The 19,234-nt window shown below is 45.6% G+C and overlaps 1 protein-coding gene across 4 annotated transcripts in view; it reads left to right on the forward strand.

Moving 5' to 3' along the window:
* SMOC1 (SPARC related modular calcium binding 1) overlaps positions 1-19,234 on the forward strand; it is a 157,109-nt gene that overhangs the window by 64,781 nt on the left and 73,094 nt on the right. For all 4 annotated transcript variants that reach the window (XM_045448136.1, XM_045448137.1, XM_045448139.1 and 1 more), the window contains exons 2-3: positions 8,561-8,726; positions 9,886-9,998. In XM_045448136.1, coding sequence (XP_045304092.1) covers positions 8,561-8,726; positions 9,886-9,998 — 279 coding nt within the window. The remainder of the gene's footprint in view (positions 1-8,560; positions 8,727-9,885; positions 9,999-19,234) is intronic.

Raw genomic sequence — 19,234 nt, forward strand, 5'->3', positions numbered from 1 at the left:
GGTGAGAGAGAGCTGGCAGAAATAGGGATGTGGACTTTCCATGCAGATGATGGATTAGATAGTGGGTGGGTGAGTGACATTTTAATGTGAAATTGCTCTTTGTTCCCAAAGACGCAGGCCCCCGGGGGGAAAAGACCAAAGCCCGGCTCTGCAGATGGTGAAGCAAGTGACAAGAGGTGGACAGTCCCTGGCCGGAGAGTAAGAGGCTGAGCTACGGCTCGGCATCTGGAATGTGGTTCTCTACTCTTTGTTCCAGGCACTGGCTCTAGGAGTGGCTTTTTTGCCTTTTCCGGTGGCAGAGTTACCTCCCGGAAATGCTCTGTGGTGCCTGGGTTCTAAAAACTCGAGCTGGACTTTGAGTCACAAACGTGACGGGAAAACATCCCTCCCTTGGGAAAGCTCGCTTTGCCTGTAGACCCTTCTCCTCTCCTGCCACTGAGGAGCCAAGGCCGGAGACCCTGCCTACTGCTACCAGAGCTATCAACAGAGCCCCCTCCGCCCCCAGCCAGCCTTGGGCTCAGTGCTCTACCCTGTGCCAAAGGAGGCAGTGTGGGGTAGCAGAAGGAGTCTGGCCTTTTAGAAGCAGGCAGAAAGAGTGCCCGCCACTTAACTAGCCTGACCCGGCGGGGCCTCGGCCTCCTCCTCATTTATTCCGTCATAGGTACTTATCGAGTGCCCGCTTGGGGCAAGGCCCCTGCTGGGAACTGGGGATCCGGCGGCGTGGCACCCAAATCTTGGTTCCTGGGCAAGGAACATACAATTAAACTGCTGGTGACTTAATTGCAGTTGTGACACAGAGCACAGTGGAAAGCAGAGGCTGTTAAGGAGACTCATCACAGGGGTCCTGATTGACTTGGGAAGTCAGTGCCCCCAAGAAGCAGCATCTGCGCTGAAATTGGAAGGATGGATGGGAGGTATGAGGTTGGGGCCCAGTCCAGGGGAAGGGCCAGCAAGTCCTGAGGCAGGAACAGCGCAGTGGGGGCTAACCATTCCTATGCAGCTGGGGGCGCAGACGAGAGGGACCTGTACTGTGATACCAATACCGACAGAGCAGGCGCACAGGTAGTCATTCCCCTACCCAGTCCTTCCAAGTAAGCGTTTGCAGTTTGGGCCGGGAAACTCACCATTACTTACAATCGTCATTCTGTGGAAAAGTGAATTCAGGGTGCCAAAAATCTGACTTATAAAGGACTCATTGATACCATTATCAGAGTTTTCTACCTTGACACATACTCACTTCGGGCTCAGCAACCCTGGGCCCCTCAGATTACTGCCTAACTTAGGGAAGGGATAACTTATCTGCAGGGTCGTAGGAAGGCTGGGGGAGGGCTGTGTGAGAAGGATTCCTGCAGGGGCAGCCTCACCGGGAATGAGTTGCTTGGCTGCTTAATGATGATATCTGCCGTGGGTATATGGGTCCTGTCTCAGCCACTCCGGTACATCCCCTTCAATGTCTTTGTGACTCCTTTTCCTTTAATTCAAGGGAAAAAATCCTGTGTTTAATGTACGGCTTTCCTTATCTAATAGATGTTCCTTCAAAGGAAAGACAAGAACAAACAGCTTACATTACTCTATGCGTTTGAGAATTTTAAGCTTTTGGCGGTGGTTGGACAAAGATCTCTTTTCACAGTAAGTGATAAAAAAAAAGGGGGGGGGAGCTTCTTATCCGGGATATGTTTTAGGTAAGGTTTGTTACTGAACACTGCTTTAGATCGGGCAGTGTTAGGCTCCGTGTATGTAAAGAGACACAGGACACAGTCCTTCACAGACATATAAACACAACGAATGATGGTGCGGTGTGCTGAGGGTTTTGATGGAAATCTGAGCACAATTGCAGCAAGAGCTCCAAGGAGCTACTGGTGGTGTTTAAAACATGAAAACATTTGCTCTTTGGGATGACGAGCTCAGCGCAGTACGGAATTTGAACTTGAATGGGGAGAAAACATTGGTGGCAGGGTCAGACATCTAGGCAGGAGGTAAAGGACTGAATGAAGTCATTATGGATAAGCGAGAAAAGCCTGCTGGAGAGAGAGGCCCAGCCAGCACCATAGTTTTTTCAGACGCTCCAACGGAGGCACCAGTGAGTGAAGCCACAGTGGATGTTCCAGCCCCGGACAAGCTCCCAACTGAAGGTAGCCAAATGTGTCACCTCAGCTGACAGCTCGCGGAGCAGAAGAATCTCCCAGCTGAGCCCAGCCAAGCCATGGACTCGAGAGAAATGATCAGTTATTTAAAGTCACTAAGTTCGGGGACGGTTTGCTTCGCAGCAACAGCTAAGCGAAGCAAAAATATTAAAAGTGAGTAGCTAGAGCCGTGTTATGCAGAAGTTTACTGAAGAAAACCTCACATCAGTTGAGTTTGGCCTGTGAGTTTTGGCTCTGATCTCATAAAGGGGAAGGCCACTTGCTACTCCAAATTGTGGCCTTCCCATTTCTAGGCACAGTGGCTGGGGCGCTGCCCCGGCTGTTTAGAAGGGCTCCTGCCCCCTCTTCTATAGCTGGGAAAAGTAGAGAGATGCGCGTGTTACCAGAAAAATGCCGATTAAGAATTTCAGATGCTGGTTAAATCAGCGTGATACAGGTGGAAGTGAAGACTGCAAAACCAATTCCATATTCTACAGACTCGAACATCTCCTCCTAGATGGAACCTTGGGCTGCCTCTGTTGTTCCCTGTATTGTCATGGAAACTTGGAAGTCAGTCAAACCTAACACAGCTTGTGGCATTGGAGTGGTCTCCCAGTGCAAAAGGGTTTGCATTCTACTCTGCTGGAGCCTGTGTGCATTTCAGACGGAAGGGGTTGTTAGTCTGACACCGACTTCATCCACCTCCGTCTCTTCTCTGGAGACGACAGTCCCCAGCCGGTAGCTTACTTTTCCACTAGGAAGGATGGGTTGTTTATATGTATTTCAAGTGCTTGTCCTACTTTACAAATGTGAGCAAAACATAAACTGCTGTGTGTTTGCTTTGGAATCATTCACTCCCCAAGGAGAGAGAGGATGGGAGTAGCAGATGATTGCAAACTCACAATTGTCCTGGCCCCTTTTGTTTGGTTTCCGTATTATGCAATCATATTTAGCATAATTGTTTTGTTTTTGTTGTCTTTTGGTTAGGAAGAAGGAAGGGAATGTATGTGAGGATTTTTATGAAAATACTATTCCCCCCCCCCCCCCAGAAGGAAATAGTCCAGGCTTTGTCTAGCTGGGGAGACAGCTTGCCCTCCCCCGGCCCCCAACCCAATACCAAAAACTTCCTTCAACCATGGCGGCTTTTGAGCGTACAGCAGATGTCTGTGGCTCGGAGGTTCAGGTACAACAGGGTGACTCAGACTCTGAGTTTGGTCTCTGTGTTGAGAGAACTGACCCAGGCCATACACCGGTGCTGGGCACTTGTAGCCTGAACCCCTAACTCCTGCAGAAGAGAGGAAAAAGCCAACTTTGTGACCTCAGGTAGATTGATGAACTCGTAGGCAGTCCTGCTGTTGACCAATAAGTAATGAACTGATTTCATGTCCAGTCTCAAAATGCAGAAATGATCTGCTTCTTTTTTTCCATGGTCCAGTGAGTCTTAGCTTGGCTCAACTAGGAGAAACTCCAGCAAGGATGAGTGTCTCTGTCCCCTCCCCCCACGCCCCCACCTCTGTAACTGTGCTCGTGAATACGGTACCCCCTAGACACATGCGGCTATGCAAATTTAACTAAAATTAAATGCAACTAAAAATTCAGTTCCTCGGTTGCATTAGCTACATTTTAGGGCTTAATAGCCACATGTGGTTTGTGGCTACTGTGTTGGACAGCACAGATATAGAACTCGTTTGTCATTGCAGACAGTTCTGTTGGACTGTGTGGCTTTTAGCCTTGCAGAGTCCCTAGGACTAAATCCTCTCGAGGCCCTGCAGTATCCTGTTCCCTTGCTGTATGGCCACTGTCTGCTTGCTTGTTGTCTCCACCCTAGAGTGTAAGCTCACTGGGGGGTGGGACTATGTTGGTTATGTTCTGTTTGCCATGCCTCATGCAGTGCTGGGCTCATAGTGCTGGCTTATTGAGGACAGAAGTAGATGAATGGATGGCTCAATAAATAGTGTCTGTGGACCTAAAGTAATCCCCTCAGGCCGTGGAGGTTTGGGTGATCATATTAGGGCATAGTCATCCTATTAAAAGTCCATTTTATAGAACTCATTGCCTTTTTTTTTTTTTTTTTTTTAAACAACCACAAATACACACAGTTCCTAAAACAGATGAAAATGAGACACCACAGACGGGGCAAGACAGTCTTTTAGCAATGGCCCCGTGCTGTCTCGGAACTTTTTTACTTGGCCTCAGGGGCCAGTAATTTCTAGATGGAACCTTTGGGGAGCCCTTGTGGAGGTGGGAAGGATCTCCGTGTGTTGGGGGTGGGTGGGGCTTCCTCTGAAGCTCTTTAACCTGTTTTCAGACAGAATGTTCCCCTAGTCATTAAGCTTGTCTCTGGCACAGCTGTCGTAGCGTCTCTGTTGGCCCAGAGCAAGCCATTTCCAAACCAAATTTATGGCTTGCAGTTCAATGCCACGGTGACGCCCACAGCTCTCCTCTCCCGTGAGCTGAGGAAGAGAGAACAGGGCAATCTCCTTGGGTTTGAAAAGGAACTTTGTCCCTTTCGATGCCTGCTTTTTAAGGTGAACACGAGCCCTGTGAGGCTCTTCTCCCAGGCAGTCCTGTCTTGTCTGGGTCTTTAGCGGTTGGTGGCTGGCACACAGTAGGCTTTTGGTAAGTGGCTTTTGACTTTGGGAATCCAGTTGTGCAGGAGGGGCGGACCTTCTGTTTGCAGACTTGCCCTGTAATAAAGAAGGGCGGTTTTGGTGTAGTTGGAAGCACAGCTTCGAGCCAGGCCGTGGGTGTCACTTCCAACACTCACACCTTGTGCTTAGAAGAGTTACCTGGGCTTTGGTCTCCTCATCTGTAACACTAGGTTTGTAGCTTACTCTGCCTATCACAGGCTTATTGCAAAGATTAAATTAGCGAACACAGCGGAAGTGATACCTAATTATTAGTTCCTATTGTTACCGATCTTCAGAGTTAAGTTCTGGCTACCAAATCCCTTTGTGACCAAGGATGAGTTCCTGGGTTTTCCCAGGCTTTAGGAGATACAGATAGTTCTGTCCTTGTCCGATCCTGAGAAAGAAAGGGCATGTTTTTCCTTGGATCCTGCTGATTCCCGTGGCAAATTAACCTAACCAAGTAGGTCTTAAAGGCAGGCCACACTGCAGGTAAGTAGCACGTGGGTCCACAGATGAGGCGGTGGTGATAACAGCAGAGCCATGGCCCGCGCTCTCAGACGGTCTCGGGGTCACTGGTTGGCCTGGAGAAGCCTGGATGTGAGGACACCGATCCCACCCTCGGCCCAGGTGCCGGCTGCTCACCAGGCAGAATTACAGAGCCAGGTCTGGCTGCATTTCTAGGCTGCATGGGTCTGGGAGAGCCATCCATCCAGAGGGGGGAAGAGAGATGTTTTGAGACCGGCTTTGTGGGTTGCAGCCACCTGTGTCCTGTGTCCATCCAGGAGTCTGTGGCCAGGGCTTCCCAAACCCGCCTCATTCAGCTGGACCTTTGGGGTCCAAGTTTTCCATGGCGCGCGGTCGCTTTAGGCAGAGACAGTTGTAGTGGCAGACAGGCCTGGGTGGGGTAGGAGAGAAAAGACCCACCTTTCAATCTCAGAGCCAGCTTAAGTTCTGAGGTGGAGCTGGGGCAGGAAGTTGTGGACCACCTCAGCCACCATAGAATGTGGGGTTGGCACAGAGGGGAAAGCTCAGAGCATGGGGGTGCAGAAGTGGCCCAGGGATCCCCTGGGGTTATGGCAGGAGCCTTCAAGGCCAGACCTATCACATTACACCAGTTGCTTTTGAGGTAATAGCACGTGGGAGATGCTGCTACGGGGACACATTCACCCCTCAGATGCCTGAGTGCCCCGGCCTTGTGCTTGATGCTGGGGATGTATTCACAGGCCTAATAGACATTCTCCTTGTCTTTGCGGGATTCGGAGTTGGGGATTCCATTGTTAATCAACTCACACAGTTCATCGTCACAAACTGTATTCAGTGCCGGGAAGGAAAAGTGACGTGTGAGAAGTTATTCTAGGAGACCCGTGCTCATCTGTGAGAGTCAGGGAAAGCTTCCTAAAAGAGATGATGTGAGCTGAAATCTGAAGTAGGGGTGGGAGGGAAGGGAGAAGGCACAGTGTGTCCAAAGGCCTGGAAGTAGGAGCAAATGAAGCTCATTTGGGAAATGGAAAGCAGGCCAATGTGCCTGACCAGCAGTGGGCGAGGTGAGGACGAAGCAGTAAGAGCTGAGGCCGGGGAGGAGGCCCCCAAGGTCAGATTCTGCCAGGCCTGTGAGACTGTGTGAAGGTCCTGAGGGGCAATAGGACACCACTCAAGGGTTTCAAACAGGGTGAACCTGAGGGCAGTGAGGCCAAGGATCTCATGCAGGGTTGAGGTGTGGACGGCACTACCCCTTTCCACTATCCTGTCAGCTCAAACTCTCTCCTCTGTGTGGCAGCCTGGGAGGCAGTGGGCTTCCTCTGGATATGGTTCTCTATATTATTGGTTTCCCTCCCAGAGCACTAGACTCTACTATGAGACGCTATCAGGACATTTCCTTTTGGGCTTGGGCAGGATTCAGGTTGAACCCGTGTGTGTGGGAGCCCAGAGGGTCTGCAGGGAAGGCAAGTTGCACTGTCCATCCTGAGGAGGGCTGCATGGTTTCAGCCCTCAGCTGTTCTCTCCCTGTGCTGACCAGCCAGCATTCAGGCAGGAGGTCAGGGTCGCAGGAGGAACTGGTCTCGCATTTGGGGGACAGTGTGTGCCCTAGAGGACAGGCTTGGACTCTCCTGGAATTTGGCCGGGGTGGGGTATGTTTTCCTGGTGCTCCCTTGAAGGGAGAGGTACTGCCTGCGGACTCCCTCTGCTGTTCTGGAAAAGGGTCAAACTCTCATTTATTTGCTTTGCACAAAGGGCCTGAAGATACATCGGAAACAGGGGTTGTATTCACACCCTCCCTAGATCCTCTGAGTTTGGTGTGATTATTCAGTCACTCCAGTATCACCAGTGGCCAGATGTGTGCTCACGACATTGCCGTGCATTATTGTGGAATATGCATTCTGTCAACTTGTACTGATGAAGAGCCTCGAGTGGGCTTAGAGCTCTGCTCTTTAGGGGTAGATAAGAGTGGATGCAGCCCCTGCAGCCTAATCATGGGTTATGCAACAGAAGCTCACAGATTCTGTGATCCAATTACTGTTTTCCAGCTGTATCCTATACTTGCTAACAGGGATTCACTAAAAAAAGGGTTCATGGTCAGGTAAGTGGGAGATGCATCATTCTGCATGCCCCTTGACCTGGTTATCTATTGCTGTGTAACAAGCTACCACAAAATTTAATGGCCTAATACATCAGTTTATTATCATCCCTTACAGTTCCATGGGTTGACTGGGATCAGCTGGGTGGTTCTCACTTGGGGTGTCTCATGCGATTATTTTTATTTATTTTTATTATTTTTATGCAATCAGATGATAGTGGGGGGTGGACTCATCTAACAGCTTCTTTACTCACATATCTCTGTGCCTGGGTTGGTTGGGCATTTCTCTCTGCACCTGGTTTTGTCACATGCTAGCTTGGGCTTCCTCATAGCATGGCAGTCTCAAGGGCTCTTCGGCTTCTTATGTACTGACTGAGTTCCTTCAGAGTGAGTGTTGTGAGAGGCCTGGGAGGAAACTGTAAAGCTTCCTATGACCTTGCTCAAAAGGCCCCAAACATCATTTCCACAGCATTTTATTGGTCAAATTACTGAGGCTGGCCCAGATTCAAGGGAGGGAATTAGCTCAACAGGAAGAGTAGCACACAATTTGCTGCTATCACAATGTATAAGAATATATCAAAGATGTCGAGCAGTCCTGCAGCAAGGAAACCTGTTTAACTCAGTATTTCCCAATCCGATTATTATCTTTTTAAATTAGGAAATCCTTTTCTCAGAGAAAATCACTTACCTCTGCCAGAGAACAATGGTCAGAAGTTGAAGGGTGATGGAGTTGGGTCTCAGTACTACTCTCTAATAAATGAAACTCCCCAAAGCTGGGATGCAGGGATTGCTAGTGAGTTGCTGATTTGGGGAAGTACCCAAACAGGGGTCATGTGACTACATGCAAAGATGGAGAGGCTGAATATCCCGGTGGCGAAAGCTTTGATTTGACTTCTGACCGATCTAGGTTCAAATCCGTCACTTCTAGCTGTGTAACGTTGGACAGGTTCCCTCTTTCTGGATTGATTTTCTTTATCTGCAAAATAAATAGTTCCTATTTCATAGGGCTGTTGTGAGGATTAATGAGATCCTGCCTGTGAATGACTTAGCACAAGATGCTTTCCTTGGTTAGACTTCGTGGCGGCTGAGTTCCCTTCCACTTCTAGGGGTTAACGACTTTGGGTTTATTCTGGACCTGCGCCCCAAGGCGAGGCAGTATTGTAAGACACGGGCTCACCCCTGCTTTTCTTGCAAACGTAACCTCTGTACTCTTTCACTTTTCTCCAACCTAGTTCCTCATAAGTGACCGTGACCCGCAGTGCAACCTCCACTGCTCCAGGACCCAGCCCAAACCCATCTGTGCCTCCGATGGCAGGTCCTACGAGTCCATGTGTGAGTACCAGCGAGCCAAGTGCAGAGACCCGACCCTGGGTGTGGTACATCGCGGTAGATGCAAAGGTGAGTATGGGCACATTCGCCCAGCCGCAGTGAGGCTCCCGGGCCACATGGCTCCCTTCGTGCTGTACTTGAAGTTTCATGGGAAACTCAGAATGCGTCTGTTCATTTTGTTTGCCACTAACCCTCCGCCCTCCCACCAGGGAACATGGGAAGGAGAACTGGCCTACCTGAAGGAATGAGTACTTTTCTGTCCTTCCAACACTGCCACCAGGCTAGGGCTTAGAGAGGTGTGCTGCTATCTGGCTGGTGCCCTTTATTTGTATTTTTCGTTTTTGTAAATGGAGATGCTTAAAATGGCAAGACGTTATTGTTGGCTCCCGAATAGGGATTCCAAATGGCTGGCCAACAGATGGGTTTTGTTTGGGCTGCTCGCGTGTTTAAAAATATTAAAAACATTTGAGACAACATTTCAAAATTGAGAGATTCAACATAAAAATCTGGATTTTGGTACTTCTCATAAATAATTGGAAGCCCTGGTAATGTTAGGTCTGTGTTCCCTCCCACGGGGAAACACATGGCTAGATCTGAGTAGCAGCTTCCTCCTCTAAAGGGGAGCCTGTTCTCCACTTTGCCGCAGTCCCCAGCACTCCCTGTGGTGTCTCCAAGCTGAGTGCCATTCTTTGCACACCCAGTTCAGTCCCCTAATTTATATCACTTTCCTCGGCCCCGTGGAGATTGGAGTTTGTGATTTAATCAGCTCTGGGCTGCTTCGAGCTGTTGTCGGAAATGGCATAAGACTGAGCAGGCTGCCCTAGAGCTTTTGGTGTTCCAAAGAAAGTGCTTGCAATTCTTAAACCATAAAACATCTTTGAGACCCCTTGGGCTTGCAAGTTTTTTAATATGCCCAGTGAAAAAAATTTTCCCCTGGTTGGGGGTGGGTGTGGCTGAAGGTACTTGGGAGAAAAAAATAAGCAGAATCTGGTATAAATACGCCTCCCTGGCTTTTCTAAGGTCAACATTAAGGGGACGATGAGGCCGAGCAGCACTTATTAGCCACTGCCTTTGTGTTGTTAGAAAATCCAGTTGGTGGTATTGTGGGCTCACCCACAGGCAGAGAGGTTTTCTCTCAGCATTCCTAGTCCTGGGCAGCCATTTTGTCCCATGGCTCCAGTGCGGATCTGGGTGAAATATGAAATGTGCTCCTCCTCTCCTCTTATAGACGCTGGCCAGAGCAAGTGTCGCCTGGAGCGAGCGCAGGCCCTAGAGCAAGCCAAGAAGCCCCAGGAGGCGGTGTTTGTCCCGGAGTGCAGCGAGGATGGCTCTTTTACCCAGGTGAAGCCTTGGCCAAGTCTCTCAGCCCGATTTCCTGGACTGAGGCCAAGGGGAGGCGCTTGAGAGTGGGAGGGCCCCTCAGAGCCTTTGCTTTCTGGGAAACAGCTGAGGGCTCTTTGACACCTTCTGGTAGTACCTTCTGGTGCCTGCATTCCCCCTCCTGGGCTCTCCGTGCCACCCTTTGCCAGCTGGCAGTGGGTCCTGAAAAAGGGGCATGGAAGTCTGAGCCAGGAAACTGGTATTGCTTGGTCCCCATGCTCCCTGCTGGCTGTCTCCATTTTTCTCTTCTGTCAAATGCTGACTGATTATTTTTCTTATCCCAGCCAGTTTCCATGGGCAACCCCTGGTAATCCCATCACTGTTTATTTCTACCCCTTCTGCACTCCCCTTCTTCCTACCCCCAGTCCTTGAACGAAGCAGTGCTCCCTCTGAGTACCCATTGTCCCACGATTCTTGGTGTGAGTGCGAGCGTGTGCACGCGTGTGTGCGCATGCACGCACCCAGATTTTAACATTTCTTTTCAGGCAGTCCCACCTCTCATCCTGCATTGTCTTCTGGCTACTGCTTTGTGTAATAGTGACGTTGGCACAACTATTTCTAAAACAGGCAGCATGGGGACAATAGGATGGCCCTTTACAAAGCGTTGAGGCTAGATGGGGGATGTCGTCCGGGGCGAGTGGGAGGCAGCTGGATGAAGGTGTTGTCAGGGTGAAAGTAGGGAAGGTCGCTGGACGAGGGTGAGTCAGCCACATGGTTGGGGTGATGGTGGTGCCTGCTTCTCCCTTTGTGGAATAGGGCCCCATTTGGGGGAGTCCCACTACCTTAGGGCTGGAAGCAGAGGCTTCAGAGGTTTCAAAGCTTCTCTGTAATTCTGAATCAAGGGGGCAAAGGGTGTAGCCTGGCCTTTGGTTTCATGGGTTTCATGTTTCTTTTCAGGGCTGGGCCTGGGGCTTGCTGATTTCAGACTGACGCTTGTTGGGAAGTGTGGACGGGTGTTGGGGAAGGGTTTGGGCATCATATTTTTTAAGTTTGTTTATTTATTTAGAAAGTGTGCACGTGAGCAAGGGAGGGACATAGAGAGAGGGAGAGAGAGGATCGCAAGCAGGCTCCTAGCTGTCAGCGCAGACGTGGGGCTTGAACTCACGAAACGTGAGATCATGACCTGGGCGGAAACCAAGAGTCTGACACTTAACTGACTGAGCCACCCCACGCGCCCCTAGGCATCGTATTTCTTAAAGTTCGTAGCCAGTTCAAACATTTGGCCAGGATTAAGAGCTGCTAGATTACACTGACCTTGGCTGCCGACCCTGTGAGAGGCGCCCTTGTTCATTTTCTCATGTAAGCCTCACCGCAGGCCTGTGAGGTGGGTGTTGGTGTCCCCATTTATAGGGACAAGGAGTGGCAGAGCCGGGATTCACACTCAGACCCCGCTAGCGCCCATGTCCTCCTGGTCCTCCGTGTTCTGGTGCCCTCTAAACTGGCAGCTGCCAGGGAGACTGAGGTGGGGAGTGCAGGGAGGCGGTCTCATGCTGTGGTTCGAGCATAGGCCCTGGAGCCACAACCCCTGGGTGTGATGCCCAGCCCCCACGTCAGGCGAGTCACTGAGCATCTCTGGGCTTCAGTGTCCTTCTGTGAGCAACGGGGATTATGATCTCCGTTATTATCGTATATAACCATAATAATTACACTGTACATATTATTACATGTTACTACGGTGACTACCATTATTAATGAGAGTCGCTATAGCTTCCCTCATAGGGCCGGGGTGAGGGTTAAATATGTTACCGTGTGCATGACACTGGGAACACCAAATGCTATTTAAGCATCTTGCACGTTCGTCATCATTACTCCCATAGCTACTCTGGTTCTACTCACGTCTCCCCGAGGTGTTACGGGTGACGTCACTTAAGGAACATGAAGCCTTTTGTTGAGCCTCCCCCCTCATCAGTGTTTTATTTTTTTATGTCTTCTGGTGAAAAGAGCGCAGGTGACGTTTGCGTACAGATTTGAAACTGCACTGCTGGGAATTCACGTGCAGGGGAGATCATCAGACCTCCCTCTACCACTTTGGGGCCGAGATGGGGGTAGAGGTCATAGGGAGGAGGCAGAGTGGATGGCCGTCATTTCCCCCTTTCTCTAGGATTGTGTAATCGCCAGTGTGTTGCTTATGAGAAGGTTGACCCCTGCCCTCCTGGTTCTGAAGTGTCCTCTGCCTCGCGACACACAGCTGCTGGCCAGCTTTTCTTTTGGCGAGGCCAGGGCAGGCCAGGTGGTGTTTGCCGGAAAGGAACTTCCAGATTAGTCGGGGCAGAATTGCTAAAAGAGAGGGCCTCTGAAGTTCAGCAGAGGTTGGATAGACAGTCGAGAACCCCTTCATTTGTTTGACACGCTAAGCACTGCCATGTGTCTCCAGGCTCGAGGCTGGCTCGCCCCGGTGGGCAGCCGGGCAGCCAGACAGCCGGCCTGCCGGCCCGTCCTCATTACAGTGATTGAAATGGATGTGCTCTTTCCCTTGATCAAAGACGCTGCGACAACTTCACAAAATGAGGCTGCCTCTTTGAGTGTGCTTCAGTCGCATCGACAGGCTGCCCAAGGGCTGCGAGACAAAATGCTTTCTCCCTCCCCCAGCCTCTACTGTCACTTAGCTAGACTTTTGTCTTGTTTTGTTTTGTTAAGACCCAAATCCAGCGACCAGCTGTGCTGCTTTAATATTCTCTAGAATATTGATATGCACGCATCATGATGTTATTACCGTATCTTGGCCCTGTGAATCGTAACGCAGTATCACGCTCTTGAGGTTTATGGAGGGAGCAAGGGGACCCTAATGGGACTGGATTTGTTTGGCATGGGACACAGCTTGGGACCACATGAGTTGGTTGGTTTTAATGGGGTTCATGTGGGACGCAGAGGTCTCTGTTCTCTTCCTTGTTTTCCCTGTCCTCTTTGTGTGCCCCCCAGCCCCCACCCCAACTTAACACAGCAGGGTGGTGCGCATTAGGTCACATGTGCCTTTTAAAAACCTTGATACCGAGTCTGCCCCCCAAATGCTAGGAGTGGGACCCCAAACATTTTAAGCTCCCCAGGTGATGATAGTGTTTGCTCAAGGTTTTGAATGACCTGCTGTTGGAAGGACTTCATCACTCTTGTTCTTGATTGCATCATCGGAATGTGGAGTTAAGGCTCTCTGGTGACCTGCTGAGTAAGGCTGGGAGTTAAGTGCTTTGTCCTTTCCTGCGGCCTTATCTGTTTTCTCTTCTGGGCGTCAGGAACGAAATTCCCGACATCTGTTCTGCCAAGTCCTCTGCCAAGCAGTTGTCTGATGCCCAAACTGATGAACTGAAAGCCCGGCCCGTAGTGGAAGGGGATTGGATTAGCACCACCAGGAAATGTTGGCTGGAGTTTGTCAGGCTTGTGCATCACTGAGTAATAATGATCTACTCTACTGAGTGTTACTTGGTGCTAGGCACTGGGTTTTACACCCATTAATCTTCACTGGAACCCTTTGAGGTAGTTACTAATACCCTTATTTATAAAAGAAAACTAAATTTCAAAGAGGTTGAATAACTGGTTCAAGGTCACTGCACTAGAAAGGATTTGTACCCAGGGCTACCTAATTTCAAGGCCTGTGCTTTTGACTTTTTTATGCTATAAAAGTGGCCTTGATGCGTATGTAATTCATTTTCATCACCATTGTTATTCCAGAAGTCCCCACTGTGATGCTGGTGATCAATCGATAATGGGGGGAAAAAGGAAGAAAGAAAGAAAGAAAGAAAGAAAGAAAGGGAAAAAGAAAAAGAAAGAAAGAAAAAAGAAAAAATCCTTTTGGTTATAGAAATCTTCAAATATACAAAAAAGAAATAATAGTATAATGAACTCCATGTATCTGTCACCCAGCTTCAACAATAATTAACATGTGGCCGATTCTGTTTCATTTCTGCCTCGTTTTCATCTCACATCCCAAACTGGATTGCTTCAAAGCACATCCCAGACACGGTGTTTTTTCATCTCAAACATTTTGGAGTTCCTCTGTGTTGTGCACCGTGTGCTGGTTGGCATGGAGGGTTTAAGAAATGTCGCGATTTGTGCCTTCAAGGAGCTTATGTGCAGAAAAGATACGGGAACCAATAATAAAGTAGCTAGTATACAAGGCCATACATGTACAACTGGTTATATTTCAAACGCCCATTTACAAGTCAGTAATTTGGAATTCTGAGCACATTTTATTGTTGAGAAAATAAATACCAATTAAAATTTCTGAACATAAAACCTTAACCAGTACTAAAACACACATGACATATATTAGCCTTAATGACAAAGGGCTAATATATAAAGAATTCTTTTTTTTTTTTTAATTTTTTTTTTCAACGTTTATTTATTTTTGGGACAGAGAGAGACAGAGCATGTACGGGGGAGGGTCAGAGAGAGGGAGACACAGAATCGGAAACAGGCTCCAGGCTCTGAGCCATCAGCCCAGAGCCCGACGCGGGGCTCGAACTCACGGACCGCGAGATCGTGACCTGGCTGAAGTCGGACGCTTAACCAACTGCGCCACCCAGGCGCCCCTAATATATAAAGAATTCTTACACACCAGAAGGAAGGAGATCCTAGTAGAAAAGCAGACAAGAGATAACCAACCAGCAGCCACACAGTAGTAACAAATAGCCAATGAGTGAATATGAGTCCTGTCACTTTCCTTAGTAATGAAAGAAATATACATTTAAAAAAAATGTCATTTTGCTTACCAAATTGTTAAAAATTGGAGAAAAGATGGTAATATTCAGGCTTGAATACTATTAACTATTGAGAATTGCTAAAGGGAAAAACCTACCCCACTTTGCAGTTTGGAAAGTAAATTGGCATTGGCAATCTGTGGGATAATTTTGCAAAATGGGTCAAAAGTCCTTGGTTGTGGCCACATCTTGTGCCTATACTTCCACTTCTAGGAATTTATTCTAAGGAAACAATTAAAAATCTGTGCAAATCCGTAGCCACAAGGAATTTTATCTAAGTTCTGCTTATAGTAGCAAACATTTGCAAACAATGTAAATATCCAATAATAGAGAATTGCGTAAATAAATTAGACATAATTTATATGCAATTCACGGCTGCCATACTCTGCATCTAGTAAAATGATGTGTTACAGAGGCTCATTTCATGTAGTGGGTGTATATGGGTATGGTAGGAACTTCATTAATCAAATAATTTCAAATAGAAATATTTTCATTTTGTTCTAAGTAGAAAAGTTACACCTACTTTGTAAGAGAAGAATTCTGATAATGCACAAGGACATAAGGTAAAAAAGTAGAGCCAATGATCTCATCTCCATGCAAGAGCAACAATTAATTCTCTAACCCTCCAGTTTTTTTCCTTTGTGCAGGATTATCATTATTTAGGACAAAAATGGTGTGATATCATATATCTTTTAATAATATTTTCTTAAGCTAATTACATTGTGGACTTACTTCCCGGTTAATTACATATAAATCTACCTAATGTAAAAAGATGTTATTGAAGTATAATTGACGTACCATTACCATATTATATTAGTTTCAGGTGTACAACATAATGATTCAACTTTTGTACACATTGTGAAATGATCATCTCAATAAGTCTAGTTACCATCCATCCCCATACGAATTTAATATAATATTATTGATGATATTCCTTATGCTCTACATTACATCCTCATGACTTATTTATTTTATAACTGGAAGTTTATACTTCTTGTTCCCTTGATCTATTTCACACCTGCCAACCCCTCTCTCCTTGGAACCACAGTCTGTTCTCCGTATCTCGGTTTTGTTTTGTTTGTTTGTTTGTTTTGCTTTTTAGAGTCTACATATAAACGAAATCATGCCGTGTTTGTCTTTCACTGTCTGACTATTTCACTTAGCGTAATACTGTCAAGGTTCATCCATGTTGTCACAAATGGCAAGATTTAATCCTTTTTTATGGCTTAGTAGTATTCCATTGTGCACACGCGCGCGCACACACACACACACACACACACACACACACACACCGTGTTTTCTTTATTCATTCATCTGTTGTTGGACCCTTAGATTGTCTTCATATCTTGGCTATTGTAAATAATGCTGCAGTGAACATAGGGGTGCTTATATCTTTTTGAATTAATATTTTCATTTTCTTTAAATAATACCCAGAAGTGGAATTATTGGATTATATGGTAGTTCTATTTTTAATTTTTTTTAGGAACCTCCATATTATTTCTATAGTGGTGCACCAATATACATTCCCACCAATAGAGTATAAAGGTTCCCTTTTCTCCACCACCTTGCCACCACTTGTTATTTCTTGTCTTTTTTATACTAGCCATTCTGAATGCTATCTCACCGTGGTTTTGATTTTCATTTTCCTGACAATTAGTGATACTGAATATCTTTTCATGTGCCTGTTGGCCATCTGTAATGTCTTCTTTGTAAAAATGTCTATTCAGATCCTTTGTTCATTTTTAAATGGGATTGCGTTTTTTGTTAAGTTGCATGAGTTCTTTATATATTTGGATATTAACCTCTTATTGAATATATCGGTTGCCTTTTCATTTGCTTGATGGTTTCCTTCTTTGTGCAGAAGCTTTTTAGTTTGATATAGTCCCATTTGTCTATTTTTGCTTTTGTTTCCCTTGCCTTTGGGGTCAGATCCAAAACAAAACAAAAAACAAAAACAAACCAATAAGAAACCAAAAAAAAAAAAAAAAAAAAAAACCCAAAATGAAACATTGCTAAGACTTATGTCAAGGAGCTTATTGCTTATGTTTTCTTCTAGGATTTTTATGGTTTCAGGTCTCACATTCAAAATTTAACCCATTTTGAGTTTATTTTGGTATATGGTGTAAAATAGTGGTCCAGTTTCATTCTTTTGCATGTGGCTGTTCAATTTTTCCAATACTATTTATTGAAGACTGTCCTTTCCTCTTTGTATATTCTTGCCTCCTTTGTCATATATGAACTGACCATACAGGCATGGGTTAATTTCTGGGCTCTCGATTCTGGTCCATTGGTGTATGTGTCTGTTTGAATGCCAATACCATACTGTTTTGATTACTATAGCTTGGTAGTATAGTTTGAAATCTGGAAGCGTGGTACCTCTGACTTTGTTCTTTCACCAGATTACTTTGGCTATTCAGGGGCTGGTAGGTTCCATACAAATTTTATAGTTATTTGTTCTAGTTCTGTTGAAAATGCCATTGGAATTTTGAAAGGGATTGCATTGGATCTGTAGATTGCTTTGGGTAGTGTGGACATTTAAGCAATATTAATTCTTACAATCCATGAGCACAAAATATCTTTGCACTTATTTGTGTCTTTCTTAATTTCTTTCTCTAATGTCTTACAGTTTTCAGTGTATAGGTCTTTCACCTCCTTGGTTAATTTATTTGTAAATATATATTCTTTTTGATGCAATTGTAAATAGGATTGTTTTCTTGATTTCTCTTTCTAATATTTTGTTATTACTGCATAGAAACATGACAGATTTTTGTATATTAATCTTGTGTCCTTCAACTTTACAGAACTCGCTTATTCTAACAGCTTTTTGGTGGGAGCTTTAAGGTTTTCTATATATAGTATCATGTCATCTGCAAATACTGCAAGTTTTACTTCTTTTCCTATTTAAATGGCCTTTCTTTCTTTTCTTTGCCTAATTATTGTGGCTAGGATTTCCAATACTATGTTGAATAAAAATGGGGGAAGATAAGGCTCCTTATCTTGCTCCTGATCTTAGAGGAAAAGCTTTTAGCTTTTCATTATTGAGAATAATATTAGCATTGAGTTTGTCATATATGGTCTTTATTATGTGGAGGTACATTCACTGTATATCCACTTTGTTGAGAAGTTTTAATCATAAATGGATGTTGAATTTTTTCAAATACCTTTTCTATATCTGTTAAGATGATCATATCATTTTTATCTTTCATTTTGTTGATGTGCTCTATCACTTTGATTGATTTGTGGATATTGAACTATCCTTGCATCCCTGGAATAAATCCCACTTGATCATAGTGTATGATCCTTTAATGTGTTGTTCTCTGGTCCTTTCTAATCTTTGTTGCTTTTGGTATGTATGTATGTATTTTTTCATCTTTTCTCCCCTCAGAGAGTCCCCCTTAAAATTTCTTGCAGGGCTGGTTTAGTGGTCACAAACTCCTTTAATTTGTGTTTGTCTGGGAAATTTTGTATCTCTCCTTTTATTTTGAATGACAGCCTTTCTGGATAAAGAATTCTTGGCTGCATATTTTTCTGATTCAGCACATTGACTATATCCTGCCACTCCTTTCTGGCTTGCCAAGTTTCTGTAGATAGGTCTGTTACAAACTTGATCTGTCTTCCCTTGTAGGTCAAGGACTTCTTGTCCCTTGCTGCTTTCATGATTCTCTCCTTGCCTGAGTATTTTGTGAATTTGTGTATGATATGCCTTGTTGATGGTTGGTTTTTGTTGAATCTAATGGGAGTCCTCTGTGCTTCCTGGATTGTGATGTCTGTGTCTTTCCCCAGGTTAGGAAAGTTTTCTGCTATGATTTGCTCACATAACCCTTCTACCCCTATTTCTCTCTCTTCCTCTTCTGGGACCCCTATGATTCCGATGTTGTTCCTTTTTAATGAGTCACTGATTTCTCTAATTCTTAAATCATGCTCTTTTGCCTTAATCTCCCTCTTCTTCTCTGTTTCATTATTCTCCATAAGTTTGTCCTCTGTATCACTGATTCTCTGTTCTGTATCATCCATCCTGGCTGCCACAGCATCCATTCAAGATTGCAGCTCAGTTATAGCCTTTTTTATTTCATCCTGACTGGCTTTTACTTCTTTTATCTCTGCAGAAAGTGATTCTAATCCATTTTTGGCTCCAGCTAGTATTCTTATTATCGTGATTCTAAATTCTGGTTCAGACATCTTGCTTGTATCTGTGTTGGTTAAGTCCCTGGCTGGCGTTTCTTCCTGCTCTTTCTTTTGGGGTGAATTCTTCATTTTGTCATTTTGAAGGGAGAAAAGGAATTAATGAGGTAGAAAAAATTAAAATTAAAAAACTATTAAAATTAAAAAATTAAACACACACACATACACAAAATCGAATAAATGATGCTTGATCGTAGGTGTGTTTTGGTCTGGGTGTTGAAAGTGGCTTGATAGATTAGAGAAAAAAGGGGAAAAAGAGGGAAAAAAGGAAATTGTTTGAAAATTTGAAAAAATGAATACACTGAAGTAGACGAAAGTGAAATG

This window comes from Leopardus geoffroyi, chromosome B3 (assembly GCF_018350155.1).
Source record: "Leopardus geoffroyi isolate Oge1 chromosome B3, O.geoffroyi_Oge1_pat1.0, whole genome shotgun sequence".
Classification (NCBI taxonomy): domain Eukaryota; kingdom Metazoa; phylum Chordata; class Mammalia; order Carnivora; family Felidae; genus Leopardus; species Leopardus geoffroyi.